This window comes from Mus pahari, chromosome 10 (assembly GCF_900095145.1).
Source record: "Mus pahari chromosome 10, PAHARI_EIJ_v1.1, whole genome shotgun sequence".
Taxonomy (NCBI): domain Eukaryota; kingdom Metazoa; phylum Chordata; class Mammalia; order Rodentia; family Muridae; genus Mus; species Mus pahari.
The window spans coordinates 53,184,350-53,207,523 of record NC_034599.1 but is presented as its reverse complement, the minus strand read 5'-3'; the positions used below and the strand labels follow the sequence as shown (position 1 = coordinate 53,207,523).

Sequence of the window (23,174 nt, the reverse complement as noted above, 5' to 3'; positions counted from 1 at the left end):
GGAGCGTACAATTCACAGGCCACGGCTCTCCCAAGGATCTCTCTGCTTTATGTTAAAGGTTCCCCTTGCCTCACAATGGTCCTACCCCATATCCAAGGCAGCCACCGGCTGGGTTCTTCTTATTCGTGTGTAGACTCAGATTATTTCTGGCTATCAACTCAGGAAGCACAGGGCAGAAGCCACTGGGGGTGGGGGTGGGGTGCATGATGTCAGCATCTGCCCTGCGCTCCCAAGTCCCCTTCAGCAGATCTTAGACATACACACCCTAGTTCCCATGCCTGTAGACTGAGACCTGGTAGAAGAGCTGAAGGCTCAGTGTCTTTGTACTCAGGACCAAACGCCATATGTCTTCAGGATGCAGAATTACAGGGTAGCCCCAGCCAGAGGTGGGTATCTCCCCAAGGAGGGTCACCAACAAAGATGTCTCTTAGCACTAGCTTTGGAGAATGGAAAAGGCACCCCAAGAACCCTAGGAAGAGGTGAAGTCAATGAAGAAACTGGAATTCAAAAACAAAACAAAACAAAACAAAAACCTGTATCCAGGGCTGAGTGGAACCAGCAGGGTAGTGTCCACATCTTAATCCTGCTATGCTTGCCAGAAACCCCACTTACCAGGCCTGAGTCCCCAGGGGCCCCCTCCTCCTCCCTACCTCATTCCCTTCCTCCCAGGCAGGTCTGTGGCTTGGCTGGAAGCTACAGGACTGAGGGAGCACTGATCTGTGGGACAGGCCACATAGCTAAAACCCGGCGGGCCGTAGGGCCCCGCGGAGAAGGCCCCAGCAGGCGGACCAGGTTTCTGAAACCTCCAGACACTTCCAGCCTGTTGCTTATTCATTCAGAGTGGGAAAGCGCCAGCCTAGCGAGCAGCCAGCCAGTGTGGAGCTGGCCATGTAAGGGCCCCAGGAGGTCCTGCCCGTCCCGTGCCCTGCGGAAAGCCTCGTGCAGCCCTGGGCACCGCCCCTGCCCTGCCCTGACCCCTTGGCCTCGAAATGCTGTCATCGGAGGAGCCGTCCCGCTCGGGACAAGGCCAGGATGGACAAAGCTAGAGCTTGGGCAGGCGAAGAGCCTTCCTGTCCTCGAGGCCGTGGGAAGAGAAGCACGCACCGGGGCCCATTCCTGAGAGCCTCTCTGCCCACCCGGCCTCTGCAGAAGGACCACTATGGCTCTGGCCGGAGCCGGCAGCCAGCTGGGGACCCTGGTGTGGGGTGCCTGCCTGTGCGTCCTGGTGCACGGGCAGCAAGCGCAGCCAGGACAGGTCTCGGACCCAGGACGCTGGCGGCAGCTGATCCAGTGGGAGAACAACGGGCAGGTGTACAGCTTGCTCAACTCGGGCTCTGAGTACGTGCCCGCGGGGCCCCAACGAGGGGAGAGTAGCTCCAGGGTGCTACTGGCAGGCGCGCCCCAAACGTCGCAGCGGCGCAGTCAGGGGGGACCCCGGCGTCGGCAGGCGCCGTCCCTGCCCCTGCCGGGACGCGTGGGTTCGGACACTGTGCGCGGCCAAACGCGGCACCCGTTCGGCTTCGGCCAGGTGCCCGACAACTGGAGAGAGGTAGCCGTCGGGGACAGTACCGGCATGGCTCGTGCCCGCACCTCTGTCTCCCAGCAACGGCACGGGGGCTCCGCCTCCTCCTCGGTTTCGGCCTCGGCCTTCGCCACCACCTATCGCCAACCATCCTCCTACCCGCAGCAGTTCCCCTATCCGCAGGCGCCCTTCGTGAACCAGTATGAGAACTACGATCCCGCGTCACGGACCTACGAACAAGGCTACGTGTACTACCGTGGTGCGGGGGGCGGCATGGGCGCGGGGGCGGCAGCTGTAGCCTCGGCTGGGGTCATCTATCCCTTCCAGCCCCGGGCGCGTTACGAGGAGTACGGCGGTGGAGGAGGCGAGGAGCAGCCTGAGTACCCGGCCCAGGGCTTCTACCCAGCTCCGGAGAGGCCCTATGCGCCCCAGCCCCAGCCGCAGCCGCAGCCGCAGCCGCAGCCTCAGCCTCAGCCCCAACCTTCCGACGGTCTTGACCGTCGTTACTCGCACAGCCTGTACAATGAAGGCACCCCGGGATTCGAGCAGGCCTACCCTGATCCCAGCACCGACGTGTCGCAGGCCCCCGCCGGGGCCGGTGGCACCTACGGTGGCGCTGGCGATCCTCGCCTCGGCTGGTACCCGCCCTATGCAGCCAATGTGCCGCCAGAGGCCTATGTCCCTCCACGTGCGGTGGAGCCACAGCCCCCATTCCGCGTGCTGGAGCCACCTTACTTGCCCGTGCGAAGCTCTGATGCGCCCTCCCAGGGCGGGGAGCGGAACGGCGCCCAGCAGGGCCGTCTCAGCGTGGGTAGTGTGTACCGACCCAACCAGAATGGTCGCGGTGAGTACAATCCATGAGCACCTTGGCTCCACATTTTGGCCACTGGTGAATTACTGGTGCAGACCGGTGTTTCTTACCAAAGGCCTTCCAGTGGTGGCTTAGTAAGGACCATGTAGCCCCTGTGCGCCTCTCCTCCTGAATCCAACCATTATCCATCTGGGCCAAAGGCCTATCTGGTAGGCCTGTGTTCTGACTCTGGCTTGGGAAGAATCGTGGAAGGACTAGCCAGGTTTTATGAAGTACTTTGCAGATCTGGCTGGGGTCATCCAGGGACAAGTGGGGAAAGTCTTGCTCCCCTGCTTCTCCCTGTCCCAGGGAATCTCGGGTTTTGTTTGTTTGTTTGTTTGTTTTGTTTTTTTGAGACAGGGTTTCTCTGTGTAGTCCTGGCTGTCCTGGAACTAGACCAGGCTGGCCTCAAACTCAGAAATCCGCCTGTCTCTGCCTCTCAAGTGCTGGGATTAAAGGCGTGCGCCACCACGCCCAGCTGGGAATCTCGTTTTTTAACACTCTTAGAAGTTCCCCTATGCCTATGCACAGAGTGAGGCAAAGGATCATGGGATTCTTGGACCTTCAGGGTCAAGAGGCCTTAAGGATGCTTCTAGAGGTGCAGCAGTGTCCTTGTGCCTGGACCTCTGTGAGCTAGCTAGCCCTTGGTGAGGTAAGTAGGCGGTCAAAGAGCTTGAACAGACCCTGAGGTGATTCCCACATGGCTGGGGATGCCAGAGCCCACTGGCCAGGGGATAAAATTCAACTGAGCACTAAAGAAACCTGAGTAATGAAGATAAGTACTATTTCAGTGCATTAAAAAAAAATCTCTTATGAACAAATTATGTCCAAATTTTAAACGGACTCAGTAATGTTTTCATAACCTGGGGCAAACTGAAAAATCAATAATGGGTCCTTTCTTTATTTGAAATGGGATATTTGTTCATTGCAGATTTTTTTGTATTGATTTCGTTTTTAAACACATCACATTAAATATTACTTCTCTAGGGCACCGTACTTCATGATGTTCTGTAAAACATAACCCAGGCCAGTGCTCCACTACCTCACTCTTGTCTTGGCTCTGAGGGAGAGTCCCAGAAATGTCTGGAGATAGGCCACCCTCTGGCTTTCCCCAGGGATGAAGATATGACCTATTCTTGGGAAGGCCATGTCATCTGCACACAAGGGTCAGGGTGGAGTGGTCTTCCTCTGCCAGATGGGCAGCTTCCACATGTGCTGTTACTGTGACAGGGGCCAGCTGTTGCGTCTGGCCAGTGCTGGATGGCCATCAGCCCATCCTCAGCTGTCCTAGAATCCCCTTGCTGATGCTCTCCGTACAGGGCTGTCCGTATGTCAAGCTTTCCACTGAGTTCTCAATGCACACACAGTACACCCTGGGGCAGCGCCCTCTGTCTGCAGTTCCCTTCTTCATACCAGGGTTGCTATACCAGGGCTGTTGGGTGAAAATGAGCCTTTGGGACCCAAGGGTGCTGGAGCTCAGCCCAGTCTTGGCTCTTCAGTCTCTGTCAGCACTGAATAACGATTTCTCCGGCCAAGATGGCCTGATTGAAGGGCTGCTGTTTGGGGGCCCCTGGAGCTGAAGACCAGGGGAAGGAGAGTCTGACGGAAGGAGAGCAATCACTGTGTCATAGTCACTGCACAAGCTTGAGTAGAACTCTGAATCCCACTTTGAAAACCATAGGAGCTGGGGGTGAATCAAAATGGGGTGTGTGGGGGAGGACTTCTATGAGACAGTACCAAACACCTCCACCGAGCCCTGTCACCAACTTGGCATAGCCTGCAGCAGGCTAGCATGGCTTTGTGCTGACTTGCCTGACCTGGGAGCCCCTTGTAGGAGAGGGGGGCGTTACCTATCAAGTACTTGACTTTAGTGGCTGCTTTTCTTAGAATGTAAGACCCCAGCTCAGCGAAGCTCAGCCAGAAGGGCCCCACCTCTAGGCTGAGGCAAAAACAGAGGCCTCAAATGGCACAAAGCTGGCAGAGGCAGACCAGGGCTGTACATCTGGGCCTCGAGCCAGCGTGTTTCCTAGGGACCCTCTGTGGCCTGTGAATTTTCAAGGAAGTCATTTGGTTCAGAGGAGGATAGATAGAATAGGGCAAGGTCCATGTCTGGAGTGGGACTCTTGACACTCAGCAGGCTCTGGCTACTGTTCCTGAGCCCCACAGTTCATTTTGGACCAAATGTGTTTCTCCCCTGAAGGCAGTGTGTTCTCGGGACCCAGGTGGATAGGTTGGCATGCAATCAAACTCAGGCTCTGCTCTGAGAGAAGTACAGCAAAAAGGACAATTTAGTGCCGTGGATAGGTCAGCACTGGGAATAGGAGCTGTGGAGGTACGGAGCAGTGCTCCCTCTTGGGGGAGCATTCACGCCGTCATATCCATAACTCAGCCCTGAGTGGGCTTCTGAGTTCCACTTCAAAAATCAAAGGAACTGAACCAGGTGGTGGTGGTGGTGGTGGTGGCATCACAAGACTTTATCTCAGCACGCGGGAGGCAGAGGCAGGCTGATCTCTGAATTTGAGGCCAACCTGGTTTACAGAGTGAGTTCCTGGACAGCCAGGGCTATACAGAGAAACCCTGTCTCGGAAAAAAACAAAACAGACAGCAAATGGAATCGCAGGCGCTGGGAGTGAATCAGCTTGGGGAGCAGGGAACATCTGTAATACAACACTGAGTGCCAATCCAGAGGCTCAGAGAGAGCATCTCAGAGGAGGAGGAGGTGACCAAGCTTGGTGCAGGGGAACACAATGAGCATCCGCGAAGTTCCCTCTCCTGTGATCATGGAGAAAATAGGGGATGGGAGGGATTGGGGTACATTTAGGGCCCCTAACAAAGCCAGAGAAGGGGCATTAGACTTCCCTACTATTGGCCCCTCCCTCCCCACCCTGCTAGGCCAGGACCATGGAAAATCCCAGGCCAGTGAAGTCCGAGCCTTGTACTTGAGATCAGCCCCCCAGGCCTGGTGTGGGAGCCCAGGGCAGATTCTCTGAGGCTGACTTCATCCCTCCTGGCCACATACCCAGGGGTCTGAGGCCCAGCACTGGCAGCCTGTGCTTGTGTGTGGGCGTGCGCATCTGTCCTTACAACACCAAACACATGTGAGCACCGCCCACATCCCCCCTTGTGTGTGTGCCTTCCAAGTGTCTGTCCTGAGCTCAGCCTCTGCCTCAGCGGCCTCCTCTTTCTTATGCTGGGCTGCCCTAGGTTTCTGCAGTACCTTTGTCTCTAACTCTGGGACAGGTCACAAAGGTGAAGGAGGCTTTGCAGAGGCCCAGGGGAGGGTTGGTTCACATGCCTCATTCATCTCTCACAGCACATCCCACTCAGAGAGGCCTGGGGCATGGCTAGCTGCCTCCCAGGACTGCTAGGTCCCCTGCCCTGTGCCCACTCCCATGCCACCTCTCCTTGAGGCTGCTGTCAGACCCTCCTCTTCCCTCACCCTTGCTCTGGTTCCTGCTTATCACAGCCTCGCAGTTTTTAAGCGGATGGTCTCAGAGTTGAGATGCCCCCCAGCCCCAGAAGACCACAGCTCTCTACCTTGGCCTGCTTCATGAGCCCAGGCAATCTGTGAAAGACATAGCCACTGAATCTGGAACAGGTCGCAAAGATAGCTGTGCATCAGGGCATCCCTGGTGGCTATGCCAGCCTTGCCTGGCATGGGTCATCCATTGTTGTCTTGACAAGGCCAATTGGATGTTGACACTCCCACCTGACGCCTTTCCTTTCCCTTCCTTTCCTCCTCCTCTTCCTTTGCAGGCACCCAGGGTCACCACTGTGCTGCTCCTGGGAGCACATGATCCCCTAACATCTAAGGGTGTTTCCAGGGTAGTGCCCTCTCTAACCATCCTTACACCCTCAGGGCCTGGGAGCAGTCCTGGCTTCTTGCCCTCACTCATCTGAGGATGATTCCCTGTTTCCCCAGCCTGCCATCCCCTCCAGGTCCTCTGCTCTCCTCCACAACACTTTGCAGAAAGGCAGAGGCCTCTGCCCAGCAAGCTTCCTGAATTGGAGCCCTATGGCCGGGATGGAATGCTTGCCTCCTATGGGCTGTCATGACTGCGTTTGTTCCTACGAGCGCTCAGTGACACAGGTCACACACAGGCCCTAGGAATATGAGAAGAGGAAGCCTGGTGAGAAGGCTCAGAGACAGCACAGACAAGATAAGGGGAGGTAGGACAAGAGCCCCGCCTGTCTGCTAGCTGGGCCTCTCCCTCTCACCGTCCTCACACCCAGGGAGGCTCCAAGTGATTTCCAGCTCCAGTTCCTTTCTTTGATCCTCAAGTCTCCGCCTGGTACTGTTAATGGTCCCATTCCAGAGACAGGATGAAGAGTCACTCCATGACTTTGACAGGGATACTGGGACTTGAGTCCATGTGAACCCATCCTGTGTTCGCATCTATGCGTGTTTAAATTCTTCAGTGTTTATTGCATAGCACACACACTTCATTTACTCACTCATTCGTTCGTTCATGTATTCAGTCACTCCGTGGCTACTTAGGTACTGGCTGTGGCAGCAAGATGGCATGGGAGTGGCAGGACACATCCCTGTCCCCTCAGCACTTGCCAAGTGGCGGCTAACCCTCTGACAGTCTCACAGTTAAAGTCACTTTATAACCTCTGTGTAAGACAGGCACCTCTGCAGGTGAGGTGTTCAGTGACACACCCAGAGTCAGAATCACAGCTCAGCATCCCTCTTCTTTCCCTGAAGTCTCGGTTGCTCATTCTGTGAAAGTTGTAGAGGGTCACTCAGGTGAGTGGCGATGAGAGAGAGGTGTGGATGTTTGAGGAAACACTCACAGTTGCGAGCAGCCTCCTCCCAGGCAGGCTTCCTGGCTCCTGGCTCAAAACCCTTTCACATGGCCTCGGCTCCCTTGCCCTTAGCCTGGACTGGACGTCTCTGCAGAGCAGTCCCTTGTTTAAGCAGGTGTCTGATGGTAGCTGCCACTGCTTATAAGGGAGTTATGTTCTGCCAAGCACTTTCTTCCCCGTCTTCTCATTTGCACCACCTAACAACTTAGGTACAGCTAATAGTATAGGATAGCGTTATCACCCACTTTATACAGGAGGAAATGGAGGCTCAGAGAAGCCAAGGCCACAGAGTTACAAACAACCGACCTGGACTAGGAAGGGTGCCTACCCTCTCTCTGCCCCACTCTCACTCTGCCATGCCCCTTGGGGAAGTGTTTTACAGTGGCACCAGGGTGTTCAGTGACTCTTTTGTCTGAACCTCTGGAGGGGGCAATGTTTTGTTGTATTGTTGCTGCTTTGGTTGTGCCTTGAGGTTGCAGACACCGCCCCACTCACCCCCACCCCCACCCGTAGTTGGGACGTCATAGAAGTGGGAGTAGTGAGGGTCTTTAGTGTCTTTGCTGGCCGCAAGCTACTGCTGGGTTTGGCCAGGAAGCTCTGTCCCCCTCTTTCCTCTTTCTTGATGCCCCTGGGTGTATCTTCTGGACCCAGGATGGGCACCTCTCCCCCAGGAGCACCCTGCTGGAGTCCACCCCACTTCTTTTCCAAGCCAAGAACACATGGAAAGCTCCCCAGGCGGTGACTAGAACGAGGAAGGGAACAGGAGGCCTCCAGAAGCCCAGCCAGGCAGCCCACACCTGCTTCCAATTCCTGTGCCCAGCATTCCTGCGGAGGAGCAGCAGCGGGGGCAGGGGACTGGAAGGAAGACTGAACCTTGTTGCCACCCGTGGCCTGACCCAATGGCCTCCTCCTGCCTCCCCCAGACTGCAGGATTACAGAGGAAGGGCTGGGTTTGGGTCTCGTGCCCCTCCCCCTTGTGATAAACGCCTAGAAACCAGGCATCAGACTCTTTTTTTCCAGGAAGTGGGGAGGGAATCAGAATGTCAGACAGAAAGAGAGGCCAGTGTTGTCAAAAGCATCAAACCTTGGGAGGCAGCCTAGCCTTTCCCCTGCTTGGAACCATGTGTCTCCCAAGCCCAGAGGAAAGAGGCTTAGAAAACAAACAGCAGCTTTGCTTGTTAAGGAAGAGAGGCTCACAAGGGCAGGTGATCCCAGAGTCTTTGTGGGTGCAGGCATTCATACACTTGCTCACTGAGTGTCTGCAGGTCCTGGCCCTGAGCACCTGGGCAGATAGGTGACAGTGCCCTAGACTCACCCTTGCCTTCTCTCTCAGCCAACCAATAAGAAGCCACCTGGCCTACGTGTCCAGCTCCCAGCTTCCTACTGTACATATGGGATACCCAGGCAGGCAGCTCAGTGCAGGCAAAGGATGACAATGCCCATCCACCTGATTGCTCCCAGGAGCTGCTGCCCAGCTGAGGATCGTGGATAACAGGATAACATCACTTGAGGAAGTGTAGTCACCTGGCAGGGATGTTAGCACCTTACTGTGTGCCCAGTGCTTACAGCTGGGCACCATTAGTGAAAAGACACAAAATGTTTGCCTTTCAGGGCCTTGCACTGTCATTTGTATACATAATTCATAGGGAAATTAGTAGGTGCTGTGGTGAAAATGGAGGTGTCTAAGGAGATGAAGAGCCTGGGGAAGGGAACAGTTCCCAGAGGTGGCCCCTGCAGGCCTCAGTAAAGGGATATCTGAACCAAGACTTGAAGGAGGCATGAGTGAGCTAGCTATTCAGTCTGAAGGGGGGAACATTACAGTTAGAGGGAAAGATCCAAAGACAGGAATTCCCAAGTGTGCTCTGGCGCGCTTACATGGAGTAAAGTAGAAATAAAGGTGAATAGAGACTTGGCAGAAAGATTAGCAGGGCTCAGACTACAGAGAATTTCTGGGGCCACTTTGAAGTCTTCAGTCTTAACACTCTGAACTAGGGGGCCACTGCAGGAGCCTAACAGCTGTGCTGCAGTGTGGAGTTAGGAAGTTAGGTCTGGGCGTGAGTGCTATTAGAGAAAGCAGGAGGTTGTGAGAGGAAGTTAGGCTTGACAGGTGGGCTCTGGGCCTAAGGGTGTTAAGAATTGACCAGGAGAGTGGGGGAGGGGTCTGCATGCACAGCAAGGCACAGGGAACAGAGAACTCAAGCTGCTACCTTAAGCTGGAGCTGCGCTGAGTACTGATGAATACACTTCAGAGTCCCAGAGTGGCGGGAAGGTTCAGGACAGACCACGAAAGGCCTTTGTAGCCATCCTGAAATGTCTAGGCTCCACTCTTTTGGCAGTTGGGAGCCATGAAAGGTTTCTAGACCTGGCTTTGTAGCTTTAATAGCCCCTTCCCCCAGCCTGGAAACTGCCCATCACCATGGAGCAGAGTGGCTTCTGTAGCTACCTTGTCTGCAAGTTAGCAAGAACAGGTGGAGCACCTCTGGGCGGGTGCTGACAACTTAATGTTACAATTATTAGCTAATAATTTCCTGGGTTTGGGAGCTGCCAGCTCTGCCCGGCGCTGGCTCTTCTTTATTCAACTCTGAGCCAGGCAGAGCCTTCTGCTCTCCCCACCTAAGGGTTCCTCTGGAGCCTGGCTGGCTGTGTTCACTTGCCAAAACATCCCGCTCAGCACATATTTCACAACCGACTGATGGGTTTCTGCTGGACTGTGTTTATCCTCCAGTCCTGAGCTCAAGAGATTAGGGCGATGCTGGATTCCACTTCCCATCCTCCAAGAGCCCCAGCAGCAGGGGTTTTGGGAACACAGATGCCAGGGAAGGGCTATGGAGCTCACAGAATCTGCAAAGCATAAGAAGAGGTAAAGTGCAGGCTCATGCAAAGGCACACGCTGGGCAGGAGGGAACCGGTTTCTAATGAGGCAGGAAGGATTTGGGTCAGCCAGTGGGATAATTTCCTGACTGTTGAAGCATGGGCTGCTGAGGTCGGGAGAGGTCTCAGGCTCTTACCCAAGGCTGGAGAATGGATCGAATAGCTCTGAAAAAAAAAAAAAAAAAAAAGTATTTTTATCTCCAAGTGTTTATGGATCCTTCCAACCTGTGCTCAAGAGTCAGTTAGCCCTGTCTTTCCGGCATCTTTCAGACAGGGAAACTGAGCCTCAGATCAGGGAATGGGCCAGAACACTGGGAAGATCAACACAAGGGTGAACTAATCTCTAGGGTTAGTTGCCTACTAGACCACACTTGAGTTATGTCCAGAGAGATGCTCCTGGTCATTGTCCTCAGATCCCCAGAGGCCATCATAAGAATGGTCCAGCAGTATCAGACCTAGCCCACCACTAGAGGACAGGGCTTATCCTGAAGCCACTGGTTACAAGAATCAGTGTGGCTGGTCCTTTTGTGGAACCCTGACTGCCATAGAGGGCTCTGAGGACAAAGCTGAGATGCAGTGTTTGGCCTTTCCCTGGGCTGGATCGTCACTACCTTGGCCCAGGGGCCCACTGTGGCAGGAATCTCTTTGTCTGATTGCTTAATGACTTGGGACCTGGTTCACTCACACCCAGGCCCTCCCCAGCTGAGCCCTGGGCTTCGGTTATCCCAAGGGTCATTGCTGTCCTCTGACTCAGTTTTCCCAGTACACTGACCCAGGCTGTGGACAGCACAACCCTCCTTAGAAAAGAATGAACACAGGGGCCTGGCACAGGGATCCAGGCCCTGAGGACAAGGGGATCAGAGCGGACACATGGAGGCAGAGAGGCCTGGAGAGGACCACATACAAGTCTCCAACACGAGGAGCCCAGCCAGCACAGTGATAGGACCCAGCCACCCTCAGAATAGGCATTGGGGTAAAGTTGTCACAGTCTTTGGGCTCTAACCCACCCCCAAGCTGTGAGGCTGGGATGAGGAAGGCCGCAGGTCCCCTGTGGGTTCGAAGAGGAACTGGTTGTGTGTGCTTAACAAGCCTGTGAGAACATGCGTGGGAAACAGGGCTCAGAGGCCACTCCCTCCCAGGAGCCTGGTCGGATGGGATGCTGGGGAGACACTCTGTAGACTCCTCTTTAGCAGTGCCAAGCCATGGAAGAGGTCCTGAAGGTTTCCAGTAACTGAAAAAAAAATGAAGACACAGTATAGGTCCTGTAAGACTGTATTTTCTATTTTTATGTGTATGCGAATGTTTTGACAACACGTATACACGAGTGTCATATTCTTGCCTGATTCCCAAAGATATCAGAAGAGGGCATCAAATTCCCTGGCAAAGTCTTGTGACCAGGGTCAAGCTCAGTCAGGGAACAAGAACACTATCACTGGCTTCGAGTGCCCCTAGCCTTGGACTCTGGCTCTTTTCACTGTCCAGGACTGTGCAGCTCATGAAACAGCCTAGAGAGGAAGGGTCGGGCCGGGGAAACTCTGTGGAGCCATCTGTGGCGTATTTATCAGGGCTTGGGTGGGAGCAGCAGACTGTCTGTTGCTGAATGCTGGGCCCAGGAGGCTTAAACCCAGCTGCCACACCCACCTATTGCTGAGTTGCTAGAGGGTGGGGAAAGAGGACCCCCTCCTCCCTTTCTTACTCCTCTTCCAGAAACTTCTGGGAATCAGTGGGTGAGAACCAGCTCCCAGCTGGTTTGAGGTCCTGAGGGTCCCTTGGGGAAATGACTGCAAACATTCCAGGGGGCTCATGTCATAGAGCCTAGGCTGGCCAGCCAAGAAGTCCCCCATCTGCCAGGAGCCACCTCATTCTCACCCACCCTGTACTCTAAACTTTTTCTCCATTCCAAGTAGGTGAGATCACCCTGGCTGCCCAGAGCAGGCTGCCCCTGAGGCCCAGGCCCCAGGGAGAACAGGTCCAAGGCAGAGGCCTAAGGGATGTATGTAAGTGTGAGTGTGTATGTGTATGTGTGTGTTTGTGTGTGCATGTAAGTGTGAGTGTGTGTATGTGCTTGTAAAAGTATGAGTGTGTGTATGTGTTTGTAAAAGTGTGAGTCTGTAAGTGTGTGTGTGCAAGAATCTGTGCATGTGTGTATGTGCATATAAGTGTGTGTGTATGTGTTTATAAAAGTGTGAGTGTGTGAGAGAGTCTGTAAGTGTGTGTATGTGTTTGTAAAAGTGTGAGTGTGTGAGAGAGTCTGTAAGTGTGTGTGAGTGTGTGTATGTGTTTGTAAAAGTGTGAGTCTGTAAGTGTGTGTGTGTGTGTGTGTGTGTGTGTGTGTGTGTGTGTGTGTATGGGGAGGGGGAGGGGGCAGTATGCAGTCAAAGGCTGTGAAGCCAGGCCTCCTTTGTCTGCCTCACTATCAGGACCTTTAAGCTGAGGGGAGGGATTGGTAGACAGTGGTCTTAGATACACCTTTCCATGACTCAAGCACCCCACCTTTACCCTTCCTCACTCCCCAAGAGTGAAATCTAAGATACTAGGAGGAACTTACAGTCTCTCTTAATCATTTGCTGGACAGAATTTCCAAGGCTTTAGAGAAGAATGTAAGGCCCCAGGCACTCCCCTGTAAGCTAGCTGTGGAGCAAGGATCAACTCTACCACCTGAACCTTCATCCCAACATCAAGAGCATCCTGTCCTTAGTCCACTGAGACAGGTCTGATTCCTGCCTGTGGTTTCTGCTTATCGGTGCTAACCTACCCGAATTCTTACTGGTGGAAGAAGAAGGGAAGGCTCTCTGGTCCTGATATAGCCTAGAGAACAAGTGCTCCAAAGACTGGAACAGTCTTTAGATGCCTCCTGGGCTCTGCAGGGGTGGGAGCCAGGCCCTCCCTTATGTTGGGCACCAGAGGTTGCCCACAGGGGATAGCTATGGGCAGGTCTGAAGTCTGACGGCCAGAAGAGGCAGCAGGTGCCAAGAAGAACATTCCCTGGGCAGCTCAGCTGACACCAGGCTTCGAATTCTGCTGCCTCAGGCAAAGTGTTTTCTTCCTGTCCACCCCTCCTACCAATTAACACCCACCTAGCTCTGCCTATGAACATTTTGGGGCCCACCCTGGGCCATAAGCCCAGGCTGTCCTGGTGGTCTTTGAAGCCGGCTCGCTATAGAGGTGAGAGGGGCGTCTTGGCCAGTGTGCAAACCTCGGGAGCAAGGACAGAGGGAGTGGCTCTGTCAGGAAGTCAGGAAATCCCTTGGTCTCCCTGGTCCTGTTCCTAAGCCTTTACTTGTGGCATGCCATTCCACCCTCCAGACACCTTTTCCCTCCAACTCCTGGGTCTTGTCCTCATTCCAAATCTTCTAGGACGCCTCAATGGCTCCCACACCACCAAGCTGTAGAGGCAGTGAGCTGCTGCTGACCTTGAGCCCAGGACCCACTGACTGGGAAGAATGGCCAACAGTTTGGTGGAGGAGGTCCTTGGAGCCAGCAGTAACCAGCCTGACCCTTCGGTGCTGTGTTCTTCCTCTCCCATTCTCTCCAGGCCTCCCTGACTTAGTCCCGGACCCTAACTACGTGCAGGCATCCACATACGTGCAGAGAGCCCATCTGTACTCCTTGCGATGTGCGGCAGAGGAGAAGTGCCTGGCCAGGTAAGAGGCTTGGGTGAAGCATGGAGCAGAGTGCCTTGGGATAGTCTGGGAATCACCCAGAGCCTGGCAAAGGATCTGAGCCTCTCAGAGCCCTACCCTCCATCTTACCTGGCTCAAGGAGTGAGGAAAAAGGAAGGGATGGGTCACATCAACCTCATTTGTTATCTACGAGGCCCTTTGCTACACTGTGACGTCAGTCTTAACACCAGCTGGAGCAGAATGGACTGCCCCATTAGGAAACTAAGGCACAATGAAAGGAACTAAAATTGATCCTGACTGTATTCCCAGAGGTCAGTGTGGGTGTCAGGGAAGTCCTAGAGAGCACAGAGCTGTAGGGTGTGGACGGGGATGGGCGTGGTCCTGGCAGCCTGTCTGGTCACAGCAGGGAATGGCTGAGCATGGGTGACAAGGGGGCCTCAGTCCTGTACTGTTCTGTTCGGCAGAGAGGAGGAGACTATTGTCCTGCCGCTGCAGAGCTCAGCTTCTGTGCTTTGGGGCCCTCTCCCTGTGCTGAAAGACCTGGTTAAAGGGGACATTGATCTGCTGCTCTTCTGGGTATTGATGCCCAAAGCATTTTTTTTTTCCTCTTTAATTGTTCACTTTAAAAACACTTTTTTTTTTTTTTTAATTTTTTAACATGAGAACTCTCTTAGCTTTTACTCTCTAGGAAACCATTTGGAATGTCAACATTTACTCATTTCTAGACCTTTAGCCCTGTGCCCCTCAGAGTAGTTGACCATAAGCTCTTATCTCTCTGTGGTAAGATAAAGAACTTTCATCAGCATATAACTCGAGGGAATGCTTCTTTCGTAAAGGCATCTGTTTTTAAGCTGATGCTGGGTAGAGTCGCTGATTTACACTCTGGTGAAAGTTCCTTATATCATCACAGATGGGCAAGTATCCCTATCCCGCCCATGGACAGCCACTCAGTTGACCTGGTCGTTCAGGCTTTGTCTTATGTCCCTTGTCCTTGGGAGGAGAACACACCACTTCAGCTGACATTCTCCCATGGCAGCCTGCGAGGGTCTGAATCATTCTTGTCAACGCCAAATTCTCACTACATCTTCTTGGACTATCTCAAGTGCCCAGCCCTGAGCTCCCAGCTGGGTGAAGAGAAGGCAGCCTGCCCTGTGCCCTGGGTGACTTCTTCATCAAGCTGGATTGAGTGACCCCTCATTCCAAGCTCAGATGACAGAACTAAGCAGACAGGCAGCAGGAGGAGACAAAGAGCCAGGATGCACAGCTCTGGGACTGGGGGTGGGGGTGGGGGTGGGGCTGAGTGAGGTCAAAGAAGGAGGGGCCTGCAGTGGTGTGGCCTCCTGGAAGGCTAGGTGCCGGATGGGATGACCAAGTCGGAAAAGCCGGCAGAGCTGGGGCCCTGCAGTGGGAGGCTTCTCTGCAGTCGGTTCAAGTGTGGGCTGGAGCCCTGGGCCAGGTCCCACACTGCAGACCGAACTCAGAGAAGGGAGGGGATTTGCTTCAAGTCTTGCCACGAGCCTGTGGCTGAGCTAGGCCTAGAAGCTAGATCCCACGCTTTCCCACGGTGTTCTGAGACGAACAGCAGGGCAGGATTTCACCAAACAGGCAGGGAGGATGTTTTGTTTCAACCCAGACACAGACAGATTCCAAACCTCCCCCAGACCGGGCCAGGGCCTTGCGTCTGAGCCGCCTGCTGGCCAGACATATTCTCAGAGAGAACTAATCCCCACGATGGGCCACCTCTCGCCTCTGGCCTTACAACCCATCCCCAAATGAGGCCAGCCAGGACAGCTGTCAGCGGTCAGCTGCAAAAAGGAGAGCTGGCAGCCAGGCTTCCTGGTGTGTGTGTGTGTGTGTGTGTGTGTGTCCTTCTCTCAGAAAAGATATCCCTCTTTTCTCTTTCTTCTGGGAATTTAAAGTCACAAGCTTCCAGAAGACAAAGTGCATATTGCTGGTCTTGAAGCCGTGCCATCAGGGAGAGGTGGTCTAATCCCACCTGCACCAGCCAGGGTACACGTGACTCGAGGATGAGCCCTCGGTAGTATTTCGAGAGCTCACAGGCAAACAGGGGGCTTCTAAGTGCGGCAATCATGGCAGACTTCGTGGAGGAAGGGACTTGAATTGGGCCTAGGAAGCTTAGTGAGCTCTAGGGCTAGGGTCATACAAACAGCTTGGGAGGAATGGGAAAGAGAGAAGCCTTATGGGAGAAAAGTCCTTGGAGCTCGCACCCAGTCTGTAGTGGGGCAGGGCACAAGGGACCAGGAACATGAAGACTTAGCCCAAGATGCTCAGACCTGGCTTTCAGTCCCACAGACATGGCAGACACTTTGGTCACCAGTTAAGGCTCTGTCCAGAAGAAGGAGGAGCTTAGAAGCTCCCGGATGTGTCTGTTAGGATCTATTTATATTTGTTTATTTATTTATGTGTGTGCATGTGCGCGCATACACACACACACATGCACAGGCATGCGTGATGTGTATTCATGTACAAGCGAGGGCTGAAGGACAGCCTTTCAGGTCATCTTCCAGGCTATCAGCCACCTCTTTGAGTCAGGGTCTCTCACTGGTATGGAAGTCTTCAGTTAGGCTAGGCCACCGGCTAGCAAGCTCCACAGATCCTCCTATCTCCACTCCCTCAGTCTTGGCATTGGGAGCACACGGCTCCAGGACTGGGTTTGGACTGGGCTCTGAGGATTCGACTCAGTTCCAAATGCTTTCAAAGCAAACACTACCAATTCAGCTGTCTTCGTCCGCCCAGAACTGTTTGTTTTTTTAATTATCCTCGGAAGATTTTTCACGTGATTCTAACCTCTCCCAGGGTGGTGGCAGGCGCTGTCCCTTGCCGAGTTGCCTGGAAGCTGTGGTCTGCAAGGCTGTGGTCTGAGTCCATTAACAGCTGTCAGTCACACACAGAAAGCCAGAGATGAGAGGAAGCCAGGGCTGGGTGGTTGTCTGGAGAGAAGGGGCCAGACGTCGCTGTCATGCGGAGATCAAATGTCCGGGATCTTTGGGGTAGGAGGGAGCTGAGAGGGCAGTGGCTAGGGCTGGTCACAGGGACCTGATGTAGCATCCTCTGACTTTGGGGGTCACAGCACCATTCCAGTCTCCTTCCCTGTCTCCACAGCACAGCCTATGCCCCTGAGGCTACCGACTATGACCTCCGAGTGCTGTTGCGCTTCCCCCAACGGGTGAAAAACCAAGGCACAGCGGACTTCCTCCCCAACCGGCCACGCCACACCTGGGAGTGGCATAGCTGTCACCAGTAAGTGAGACTCCCGAGTGGCCTTTGCTTCTTCCCTCCTGGTCAGGGCTCGCTCTCAGCGCCTGAATCCCTTCCCAGTAGCCCTGGGAGACTACTCCAGTTGCTCGTTCCAGTCCTAGAGAGGATCCCGCAGAGGACCCCACTGGTCAAGGGTCCTCGGGGGACCCTCAGCAAAACTGAGTAGAAAGATGGGCCGATAGGGTATGGGATGGAAATGTCTAGAATATAGGATTTTGCTCAAGAGAGACCAGAACAGGAAAGAGTCCAGAAAAGAAGTGAGGAGCCTTAGGAGGTGTCATTCTAAGGTGACAAGCATCAAGACGCTATCCTGTGGGACTTGGACTAGAAGGGCCCCCATGGTTAGGAAGCAGGTCATCTGGGTCACTTCATGAGGGTACATGAAGAAAAGCACTGGGGAAACTAGGCCTTCTTGCCTCACCTCCCCCCAGACATTACCACAGCATGGACGAGTTCAGCCACTACGACCTGCTTGACGCATCCACGGGCAAGAAGGTAGCAGAGGGACACAAGGCCAGCTTCTGCCTGGAGGACAGCACCTGTGACTTCGGCAACCTCAAGCGCTATGCCTGCACCTCTCACACGCAGGTTGGACTAGTGTGGCTGGGTGGATGCGGGCATCTATGGATGGGCGTGGGCCAGCCGAACAAAGAGTGAGCAAGTGAGAGGCTGTGCCCGCTTAGTTCTGGCTGAGGAGCTTGCCAGGCCTGAGACCATCAAAGGGCCCTGCATAGGCCCTTCCTCCCTCATTTCAAGGGGTGTCTGCCTTGGAGATAAAAGAATATTGACACACCGGGCAGTGGTAGCCCATGCCTTTAATCCCAGCACTCAGGAGGGAAAAGCAGGTGGATCTCTGAGTTTGAGGCCAGCCTGGTCTACAGAGTGAGTCCTAGGACTGCCAGAGCCACACAGTGAAGCCCTGTCTTGAAAAACCAAAAAGAAAAAGAGAGAGAAAAAAAAGAACATTGCCACATAGTCTAGACAACACTATGTCTCATCTTTCCACTGCTTCATCCACAAAATATCCATATGCCCATCTATCTTTTCAGCCCTTCCTCCAGTCACCTCTGCCAAGCATTCAAACCTCTGCCCCTTCACTTCATGCCCCCTCCGCCTATGACATACCTTCTCCTTGGATCATCCACCCAGTGGCTCAGCAAGGGCTTGAGCCACCATGGGCCCAGGTCAGGGAGGAAGCACAGAGGTAGAAGGCCCAGACTGCCTGGGGGGTGGGAGGAGGATATGAAGTGGCTTTAAGATGGGACCATATTCATCCCTTTCCACAGGGCCTGAGTCCAGGCTGCTATGACACATACAATGCAGACATTGACTGCCAGTGGATCGACATAACCGATGTGCAGCCTGGGAACTACATCCTCAAGGTAGGGCTCCTGCTCTGCAGCATTCTCTCCGACCTGACACCCATGCTTATTGTCTCCTGCTTCTGAAGGATGCTCCCTTCTCTGACTGTGCCCACACGTGCCTCATTGCTCAGCCGGGCTGCCATCTGCAATGTTATCTGAGATTATGTTCCTTTCTGGTGGTTTCTGTCTCAAGCAGACATCACTTCTCTTTCCCTAAAGACCTCAAGGATTCTTTTGTTTGGTTGGTTGGTTGGTTGTTTGGATGGTTGGTTTGGTTTGGTTTTTTTGAGACAGGGTTTCTCTGTGTAGCCCTGACTGTCCTGGAATTCACGCTGTAGACCAGGCTGGCCTCAAACTCAGAAATCCACCTGCCTCTGCCTCCCAAGTGCTGGGATTAAAGGCATGTGCCACCACTGCCCGGCTACCCCAATGATTCTTTAGCCCAGCTATAGTGACAGGGAAGGTGATGACACCATCCCCCTCTAAGTGACAAAGACCCAGAGAGCCATTTAGCCCATCCTCCCAGGTTTGGGATGGCAGGGTCTCAGCTGCTTGCAGGACATGTACCAAGCCCCACAGCATCTGTGACCGAGATTCCTTCTGGAAGGAACCCCTTTTGCTACCTGGAATAGTGTGAGCTTACCCATCACCCATTGCCTGTTACTGGGACAAATAAAAAAGTGTAACAATACCCTGCTCAGCTTGGTATACCCATAGATGCAGTGTAGGGCTATGTCCCCACAGCCTGACCCCAGGAAGTGAAATCTTAGTTCCTCCTTGCAAGTGCCTATAAGAAGAGGCTGGTAGAGAGGCAGCCCTCAACAGCCTGGTCTACAGAGTGAGTTCCAGGACAGCCAGGAGTGCTCGGAGAAACCCTGTCTCAAAACAAAACAAAACAAAACAAAACAAAACAAAAAAACAAAACACAGAGAGAGGGAGAGGGGAGAAGTGGCTTCAAAACAGAAGCACCTCATTGTTGTACAGCCTGAGCTCTGTCCCACAGGTTGCATGCGTGAGAACCCTGCCTCATGAGCTCATCAAAGTCTAAGGAAGGCCCATCTGGGTTCCAGGCAGTGGCCAAATTAGCCACGTACATGGTGCATAGGTCAGGCTGGGAGGAATACACTAAGATTTCAAGTAACAGCTGTTCTTTTTAATATTTTTAAATTTTTCTAATTTCTTTTTTTTTTTTCCTGTACGGGTGTCTTGCCTGTTTGTAAATCTATGCATTGTGTGTGTACAGCACCTTCAGAGACCAGAAAATGGCATTACATCCCCTGGAACTGGAGTACAAAAAGTTGTGAGCTGACTGGGGGTGCTGGGAACCAAACCTGAGTCCTCTGGAAGAGCTGTCCATGTTCTTAGGGGCTGAGTCATTTCTCCAGCCCTGTTTTCTTTAAGTATTTTGGTTTTTCTTTTTCCTTCTTGGGGTGTGTGTGTGTGTGTGTGTGTGTGTGTATGAGAGAGAGAGAGAGAGAGAGACTGAGACTGATGATGGGGACCATCCAGGCTAGGCAGGTGCTCTATCATAGGGTTGCACCCCCAACTCCACTGCATCCAGTCTTAAATGTCCTTGAGTGACTGCTAATCCAAACTGTCATGGTTTGTCTCTGTAGCTCTTCAGACAAAGAGCACAGGGCATGCTTGGGCCATCTTGGTGGCTTCAAGGCGTGGTAAGTACCCTGGCAGCATTGGGGCCCTCAACACCTCACCTGGACCTGCTGTGGTAGATAGCTGAGAGTCAGGGAGGCCACCCCACACCGCCAAGATTCTCTGGGGCAGAAACTGGCAACAGTGCCTGTGCAGGGGCCTCTTGGAGCAGTCCCTGGCTCTGCAGAAGTTTCCAGTCTCCTGCTGGGGAGACAGACGATGCTTTCCTGGACCACAGCTGCCCCTTCTTTCCCATCCTTCTCTCTGTGGCCCCAGATCTCTGTCCCCTACATCTGTCTTCCTCTCTGTCACATCTGTGTCTACTTCTCCACTGATGACCAGGTGAGGTGCAGCCTCCTGATATGCCCCTTGTCTCTCTCCATTTCTCTTCTCCAGGTGCACGTGAACCCCAAGTACATTGTTCTGGAGTCTGACTTTACCAACAACGTGGTGAGATGCAACATCCACTACACAGGTCGCTATGTTTCTACAACAAACTGCAAAATTGTCCAGTACGTGTTTGCCCAACCCAACTCCCTACCCCAACCACATTCCTACCTGAGGAGCAGGCAGGACCCCCTGAAATACCTAAGACTCCTGCACTTTGGGGCTGAATCATTGATGGCTGAATTCAGATACGCACCAGCCCCAAGCGGAGTGCTCACGATGGAGCTCAGGCAGGCTATGGGGTATTGACATGGGTCTGATTCTGTTGTCCCCTAGGATTTTCAGATAGAAAATCCTATCAGAGGCAGAAGGCAGGATGGTCTGTTAAATGCACGGGCTCTGCCATCCTAGTGTGTGCATCCTTGTTTTGATAACACCTTTGCTCTCAGAGCTGCTACCTTCTTCACTTCCCATGCAAGCTTGGGATAAGGACTTGCATGTTCAGGTCCCCAACTCCTGGAGGAGCAGAACAACAGGCATGGTCATCAGTGTCATTATCAAGTGGACTGGGTTAAGTAATAATCCCAGATTGGGAGTCATTCTGGTTGGATAAGCCAACTTCTGTTCCTGGGTCTTCCTCATACAGAAAGTTAACAGAATGTGGTCCTGGGCTTTTCGCATATGGTTGCTAAGCTGGGTGTTTAGGACCTGCTGTCCCGGGCCAGCTGAACTCATTCTCCTGAATCTCTCCTTCCAGGAAGCACTTTATAGAGAACCCGTCGCTTACAAATTTACAACTTCCTTCTATTCCCTGTGAATTTAAATTTTTTGCTTAGACCACAGCAATATTCTTCTACTAAAAGTGTTCCAGCACTTTAAGCTTAGATCGTCCATGTGGTCAGGCTGTGAAAACTCCACATCCCTGGAGAGGTGTTGTTATCCCAAAGATCGTGCTTGTCAAAGGATGGCTAGTATGGGAGTATAAGCCTGTGGGATCAGGGCTCATTGTGTGACTAGAATCAGGGCTCATTTGTGTGACTAGGATCAGGGCTCAGTGTGCCACCAGGATCTGGGCTCAGTATATGGCCAGTGTCAGGGCTCAGTGTATAACAAGGATCAGGACTCAGTGTGTAACTAGAATCAGGCCTGAGTGTATGACAAGGATCAGGGTTCAGTGTGTGACCAGGATCAAGGCTCAGTATGTGAAAAGGGTCAGGACTCTGTATGTGATCAGAGCACATTTCAAGACAGCTCTTCCTTCCATTAACCTATTACTCCCACTCATATGCTCACACCTGAAAGAATGGGTCTTGCCACCTCTAGTTTAGTACAGAAATCGATCAGATAAGTTAGGAGTAGAATCAGGCTTCCATCACCCAGGACATGACCAGAGGGTGACATGACCCTGCCTGATCCTGCTCTCCACGGGCAGTTTAGCTTTCATAAGTCTGAGTTTCTTTCTTTTTTTTTTTTTTTTAAGATTTATTTATTTATTATATGTAAGTATACTGTAGCTGTCTTCAGACACTCCAGAAGAGGGCGTCTGATCTTGTTACAGATGGTTATGAGCCACCATGTGGTTGCTGGTATTTGAACTCCGGACCTTCGGAAGAGCAGTCGGGTGCTCTTACCCACTGAGCCATCTCACCAGCCCAAGCCTGAGTTTCTAATGACTATTTACTCATCCGTGTGTCTTGGGTCACAGGGACCCCATCAACACCATCAGGGCCCTCTCTGAGTGTAGACATCTGGGCTACCCCGGTGCTCCCCTGGAGGCCTGTGGTTGTGGAGGCAAAGGCCCTTCCTTCCAAGACCTCTTTACATAAGTGCTTGGACAGCCCCAGGTCTTATGAGGGTGTCCCTGTGACCCTGACCACAGGCAGGCTGCTGGGCCAGCATACACAGGAAGCTGGACGGAGCGTTCCCAGAAAGGCCACGGGACTGACACATGTGGGTTTCCATCATGTTTCTGAAGAGGGGAAAAGAGAACATTTTTCTCCTTTTTAAGAAGAAAAAAGGGGGGGTCAGACTTAGAAAACAACAAGCATGAAAGTATTGCTTGACAAGAACAGCTAGAACCTGGGGCCTGGGGCAGCCAGCAGGAGGCATGCTGAGACTGTGCCCAAAGAGGTGAGAGGCCCCGAAGGGGAGATGGACACCCACCTCTGCACCACAAGGAACCTTATGTGTCAGAGAGGTGGGCCACCTTGCAGATGTCACACCACTCACATTCTCTCTCTTTCCTTAGGTCCTGATCTGAGTGGACAGAGCCCCCCTTGTCTCTCCTTGAAAAGCAGGACCTGCTTCCAGGCAGCCTCCCCCAAGAGGCTCAGCCTAGCCCAAGGCAAAGGCAGCTGGCCACTGAGGCAGCCCTCCCTGCCAGCCTCAGGGAGTGAACATGGACCCAAACCACAGGGATCCTGGATGCCGGACCCTGTCTTGTACCTACTTCTCCTCTACGACACCGTGGAGTCTGTCGTTGGTTCTAATTTTTATATTTTGGCCATCCCACACAGCAAGATTGCCCGGGTGCTGAATAAAACAAGGGTTTTCTAGTCTGGAGCTCTGCAGTGCCGTGCGGTTTGGCGGACCACAGCTGGGTCAGGCCCAGGAGATATTCTGGGGTTTCAGCCTCTGTGTAGGAAAATGTCGAAGGGTAGCTGCTGGACAGCCAGGACTCCAGCAACTTCCACGCCGCCAGCCTTGGCCATCATGGAAATGCTGAGGGATTTAGTCTAAAGCCATGTCGTCTTCCTGGACAGAGGACCCCATCTCATAGAATCAGGGCAGAGGTGGTAGGTGGCTCCATCTCCTAGCCT

At 53.3% G+C, this 23,174-nt stretch overlaps 1 protein-coding gene across 1 annotated transcript; it reads left to right on the top strand.

Moving 5' to 3' along the window:
- The first annotated feature begins 822 nt into the window (after window positions 1-822).
- On the top strand, window positions 823-22,917 carry Loxl1 (lysyl oxidase like 1). Its single transcript, XM_021206688.1, has 7 exons — window positions 823-2,366; window positions 13,588-13,696; window positions 16,799-16,936; window positions 17,386-17,542; window positions 18,241-18,336; window positions 20,365-20,480; window positions 22,604-22,917. Exons 1-7 carry the CDS (start codon window positions 1,160-1,162, stop codon window positions 22,608-22,610), a joined length of 1,830 nt encoding a protein of 609 aa, XP_021062347.1. The 5' UTR covers window positions 823-1,159; the 3' UTR covers window positions 22,611-22,917.
- Window positions 22,918-23,174: the final 257 nt, after the last annotated feature.

Coding starts and splice junctions, on each gene's coding strand:
- Loxl1 (XM_021206688.1), top strand. CDS start 1,160: ATGGCTCTGGCCGGAGCCGGCAGCCAGCTGGGGACCCTGGTGTGGGGT. Junction 2,367..13,587: donor ACCCAACCAGAATGGTCGCG/GTGAGTACAATC, acceptor CATTCTCTCCAG/GCCTCCCTGACTTAGTCCCG. Junction 16,937..17,385: donor GAGTGGCATAGCTGTCACCA/GTAAGTGAGACT, acceptor ACCTCCCCCCAG/ACATTACCACAGCATGGACG.